At 45.8% G+C, this 6049-nt stretch overlaps 1 protein-coding gene across 1 annotated transcript; it reads right to left on the reverse strand.

Annotated features, from left to right (window-relative positions):
- Positions 1-218: 218 nt before the first annotated feature.
- Positions 219-3545, reverse strand: LOC140738968 (hydroxycarboxylic acid receptor 2-like). Its single transcript, XM_073066972.1, has one exon. The coding sequence runs from the start codon at positions 3123-3125 to the stop codon at positions 2139-2141; it is 987 nt and encodes a 328-aa protein (XP_072923073.1). The 5' UTR covers positions 3126-3545; the 3' UTR covers positions 219-2138.
- Between the last annotated feature and the right edge of the window lie 2504 nt (positions 3546-6049).

Consider the following 6049-nt stretch of genomic DNA (forward strand, 5'->3'; position numbering starts at 1 on the left):
TAATTTAATTTCTAACATATTTTTATTGCAATTTATAGATTGTTTTATTATCATCATGCATTGCAATGTCCTGCTGCCACAAAACAACAAATTTCATGACAAATGCCAATAATATTAAACCTGATTCTGATTTTAATTGGTTATATCTAAACCACCACATTGAAACATTTTTAGAACAAAATTGAAAAGACAACATAATGTTAACATTGGCACTAAATTCAGGCACAGCCAAAGTTCAAAGTAAGTTTATTATCAAAGTACATATATGTCACCATGCACTACCCTGGGATTCATTTTCTCACAGGCATTCAGAGTAGAACAAAGAAATACAACAGAATCAATGAAAAGCTACACAAACTGTCAACTCCTCAAAGTGATTGTCTCAAGGACTTGGGGACTGGTGTCCAGATTGGTACTGGTGCAAAAGGTTAGGACCCAAGAGATCCATCATAAATTGTTTCCGAAATTGTCTTGGCAACAGATAGAGAGTGGCTTTAACTATTGGATGCCTGTGGCTACTGGTGTAGCTGGGACTCCTGATGGCTATAATGTAGGTGAGTGATTTGGCTGTGGCTGTAGAAGGAACGTTCAGTAGGTTCACAGGTGGCACTAAGGTTGGTGGAGCAATGGATGGAGTGGAAAGTAGTCTTCAGCTATAGTGTAATATCAATGTGTGGGTGAAAAGGGCAGAGAAATGGCAGATGAAGTTTAATCCTGAAGTATATAATGTGACACATTTTGTGAGTACTAATGAGCCTGGGGCACACATTATGAAGGGTAGAGTCTGAAGAAGTATTGATGGACAGAGGGACCTTAATCCAAACATCCATGAAGGTGGCATTAATCAGACAACTGAATACAAGAGCAGGAGGCTGCACTCCAACTTTATAAAACATTTCTGAGACGCAGCTGGAATACCATGGTCACCACACTACAGGAAGGATGTGGGAGTGCAGGAGAGAGTGAAGGCGGGATTCACCAGGATCTACCCAGCGTTGACCATTTCAGCTATAAGAGATCAGAGAAGCTGGGTCCATTCCCCCTGGAGCAAAGGCTGTTAAGAAGGGACACAGAGCATAGAACATAGAACAATACAGTACAGGAACAAGCCCTTCAGCCAAAAATGTTGTGCCAAACTAGTAAAGCTAATGGCACCTAATCCCTCCTGCCTACACAAGATGCATATTTCCCCTTTCTCAGCAGATCCATGCACCAATCTAAGAGCCCCCCTAAACGACGGCATCGTACCTACCTCGTCCTCCACCCTGGCAACACATTCCAAGCACCCATCACTCTGTGTACAAAACTTGCCTTGCATATCTGATTAGAACTTTACCCCCTTTCAGTTTAAATGCATGCCCTCCGGTATTGGAGTGCTACCAGGTCGGCCCGGAGGCGGGTTTCCACCTGCAAACTCAGCAATTCCTGTCCCCCTGACGGATGCCACCCAGTCTTCCTGAGTTTCCCCAGCAGAGCGTTTGCTGCTAAGAAGGGAGTGATTCGGTTAGCAGAGGGGATTTCGCGCTCGATAGGGTCGGCACAGTAGCACAGTCGCTTACCGCAACTCTTTGCAGCGCCAACGATTGTAAGATCAGGGTTCAATTCTATAAGGAGTTTGTACATTCTCCCCATAATCCGGCTGAGTTTCCTCCGACGGTCCAAAAGATGTATGGGTTATGGTTAGAAGCCGTGGGCATGCTATGCTTGTGCCTAAAGCATGGCAACACCTGCAGGGTGCCCCCGGCACACCCTGGGTATTGACATAAATTGTGCATTTCACTCTATGTTCTGATGCCTCACTGTACATGTATCTAATAAAGCTAATCTTAATGATGTAAATATCTCTTTTAAAGAATCTGAGATACTTTTCAATGCCATACCTTGACAGTGCAAACCAGAGTTTAATTTAGCACGTCTTTTTGAGATTATTACTTACAGTTAATTTTTCACTTTCCTTTCATCACACAATCTAATAAGACACATTTACACACAAGATTCTGCAGATGCTGGAAATCCACAGCAACACACACAAAATGCAGGAGGGCGGCAGCCTTAAAGGTCAACTGTTCTTTCTTCTCCGTTGATGCTCCCAGACCTGCAGAGTTCCTCCAGCGTTTTGTGGGACGCTGACTCATCTGTCAATCCCTATCCAGTTCTTTAGGATGACTTGCAGTCTCGGCTTCATCCGTTCCTGAAGAGCAATGGTTTGCATGAAGACAATGAAACGACTTATTCAAGCTGTTTTTAAATGCTGAGCTTGAGAAGTAGTAAATAACCGGATCCAACACACTGTTGAAGTATGTTACGAACAAGGTGTTATGGAATATATCCACTGCAGTGACATATGACCTGCAGTCGGTTGTAGTCCGTAGCTTTGTGATTAAAACCGCTACTACGGCAATGTTGGTGGGCAGGAAGCAGAGCAGGAAAACCAGCGCCACAGCTATCACCAGCTTCACTGCTCGCTTGTACTTGCTCCTGATTTCCGTTTCCATCTGCTTCAACTTCCAAATGATGCTGGAAGTGGAAAACATGATCACCGAGAACGGTAAAATAAACTTGAAAACAATGAATACAGTGTATGTCCAGATTGCCGTGGGACCTAGTCGGTGGTTTAATCTGAAGGGCTCGCAGTTGGTCACGTTGTTGTGCTGGAAGTCATGTCTCTCTACCAACAAGTGCGAGCAAATTGCCACGGCAGCAATCCACAGGGCACCGGCAATCTTCGCCGCGCAGCTTGTGGGCAACTTGTTAACATTGTGGAGCGGGTGGACCACCTTAAAATAGCGATCAATTGCTATGACCATCAGGAAGATGATGCTGCCGACGCGGTTTAAGGAAATCATGAATACCTTCAAGCGACACGGAACATCGCCGTAAATCCAGTCCTTCCCACGGACAAAGTAATCGGCTCGAAATGGTAGGCAGCAAATCAACAAGCTGTCGGCAATCGCCAGGTTCAGTGAATAGACGGTGTTTGGTGTCCACGTTTTCACATGGAAGCAGAAGATCCATAGAGCAGTCGCGTTGGCAATGAATCCCAGGACAAAAGTTAGAATGATCACTGGAGGGTTATAGGACGAATCGATATTTTCAGCCGAGCAGGCCTGGGTCACGTTGCCCATTGTAGGCAAAACTGCAGTAAATTCAGTCAAAGGCTGAGTTGGTGAACTGAAGCCCGGGGAGCCTTAAATCCAGCTCTTCCATTGATGTTTCATCATAGGCGATGGGCGGGGCCATAACGGTCAAACACTCGAGAGACCGCATTGTAAAAATATCCAGACAATGTCATTTCTGGCAGAAATACTCTTTAGAGCAAAAGTACTCAAACTCTTCCGCAGGCATTACTCAAAACATATTGCCCCGTCGGGATCAAAGCTTGAGGCTCGGAAGTAAAGAAAAAAGGCGTAATTTTATTGATTCTTCATCGAGTACATTCACCCCCCCCCCCCCATAAAAGGGGGTTGTTATTATATTAAATCATTAACCGCCAGTAGTGGTGAATACGAAGTCACTAGAAATGATGTACTGGAGAGCATATTCTTCGTCTGAAGACTACATTGAACGGCAGATTCCACAATCCCTTCGGCTGGTACCGAGGAACGATTTAAAAGAAAACAGAGAAAATGGATCGCCAGGCTCTTGTATCTGATATAAAAACTATTTGGCAGCCAATAGAAAATCAATGTTCTTTTGCAAAATTGCGATTTGCTAATCTAAAAAAGAAGTTTAAGTTAATTTCGTCAACATCTAAACTAACTGAACGTTAGTTTAAACGTTTTCTTAAACGTTTCTATTAAACGTTTTCGTAATGCACCTCTCCTCGCGGAGATGAACTCGGCCCTGAGGAATCGGGAGCTGAGCGGGAACGCCATGCAAGCGGAATCATAGTAGTGCCCGACCATTTCTGTGCCGAGCAACGGCAAACTTGCGGTCGATCCGCTGTCTACCACCGCAGGGGTGGGGGCTCCCATCAATTCTACAGCTGAACTTTTGAAGTGATTCTGCACCGCCCAACTTTGGCCTGATTATTTGAATGAGTGGCCGGCGCCGGCATCCTTTGGGGTTTGGTTCTAACCTACGGGGGTGGGGGGGAGGGAGAGACCGCTGCCAGAATAAGGTGAGAGAGAAGGGGTGCGCCCCTAAATTTGCACCCCACTTCTGTCTCCTACCCAAGCCCTGTCCTGGTAAACTCACAGTTCCCGCCTGCTCTGAACTTACCTTCTCATACTTCAACTCCATCCTGTTTTCTCTGTCCAATCTCCTTCCCACATGCTTCCTCCACCTTTTGGGCAGCGTCTGATTTCCCGACCCCATCGTCTCTCGTTCACTATGGCGGTCCAGTCGTTTTTCTTTACCTCCATTCACCCGTCATGAAGGCTTTAAAGTCATCCACTTCTTCCAGATGAAGTGAATCCCACGACTAGCCACATCCGCTCTTCCCACCCCTGACTGCTTTTGGCAGGGACCACGCGGTTTATGAATCTCTAATATACCCACACCTCCCTGACCCCTTAGCAATTTCCCCTCCCCTTACTGGAGGTGTAACACCTGTTCTTACACATCCTCCCTTTCCACCATCCAGGGACCGGAGCAGCCGTTCAGGTGAAGCAGGGATTCACATGCACCTCCTCCAGCCTCATTTAATGCATTCGGCGATGCCGACATGGCCTCCGTCACCACGGAGAGGACCTGGAGATGACCATGGATCGGCTTTCAGAGCACCGGGCACAGTAGCCGTAATGAGATCACAGCCCTTTCTACTCCCCTTCCCACTGCCGCACTGATCTGCCCATTCTCCAATGAGCCCAACACAAACCAGGGGGAAACCTGTCTGGGTTGTCTACAGCTCAGTAGCAGGAAAATTGAAGACCTTAATTTCAGATAAGTCTGGCTTCCAATGTCTCTCTCCCCCCCCCCCCCCCCCCATTCCTTCTGATCGGGTCCCTCTATCTCTGGTCCCCTTTCCCACATCACCACTTCTTCACTCCCCCTCCCCCTTCTTGCTTCTACCCACCTACATATTTCACCCACTGGCTCTCCCCAATTCCACCTCTGCCCCTTCCCTATCTGGTTCTGCTCCCATTCCCCTTTCACCACTTGTCTAATGTCTCACCTTCCCGAGCACTGGTACCCCTTAAGTTGCTGCTTATCACCCCACCCCCCAACAGCAGAATCTAGATACACCACCTCCTCCCCCACCCCCAGTATCCTTGCATTTGCCTCTATCTTTCTGTCACCCACCTGCTGCTGTCCCTCCACATTCCACCTCCCTCTCCCCTACCTGGCTTCAACTGCCTATCATCCTTCACTCCCTCCCCCACCAACCCCGACCCAACCTTGATCCTCAAGTAATCTACAAACTGTAGATGTGCACCTCTTCAGTTCCCAACCCTTTCCTTGTCACAGCTTCGGACTTGTGCTATTTTTCTTTCAGGTACCTAAAATGTACAGCTTGGCCAAGGGTTTGAGTTAAAGTTCTTAATTCAACACAAGCACATCTTCAGGAGAATCTTTTTCTCCTGTCCTTGTACTCAACACTACAGTGATGTTTTATACTCAATTTTAAACATATAGACAACAATAAGCAATCAACTACAGTTTCAGTTACCTAGTTAACATTTTGAATGTAGACAGGCAACTTCTCAGATTTATTTACTTACAATGAGAGCACATCCCAAAAAGAGAGCAGCTTTGAATATTTAAATACCTGTAATTGTTTTCAATGGCCTTAAAGTTTCAATGGAAGTTAAAGTCTGAATTGTTTTTATTTTTTGAAGACATATTCTTGTTTTAATTAACTAGCTGTGCTTCTATTCCATAACTCCTGAAACCTGAAATATGTTCCACAAAACTCCTAACAATGAAGACATACTGAGACAGATATTCACCCTACAGGCCAGTGTGCTGAAGAGTAATAACTGGCCCAGTTTTCCAGCTTAGTCAAAACTCCTCTCTCAATGCCACTTTTCATAGTAATGCTTCTCAAATGTTCTTCTCTCTCCCGTGATTTACTATTTCATTTCCTGGACTTCTACTGTCACCGTCC

Source organism: Hemitrygon akajei, chromosome 14, assembly GCF_048418815.1.
Source record: "Hemitrygon akajei chromosome 14, sHemAka1.3, whole genome shotgun sequence".
Taxonomy (NCBI): Eukaryota; Metazoa; Chordata; class Chondrichthyes; order Myliobatiformes; family Dasyatidae; genus Hemitrygon; species Hemitrygon akajei.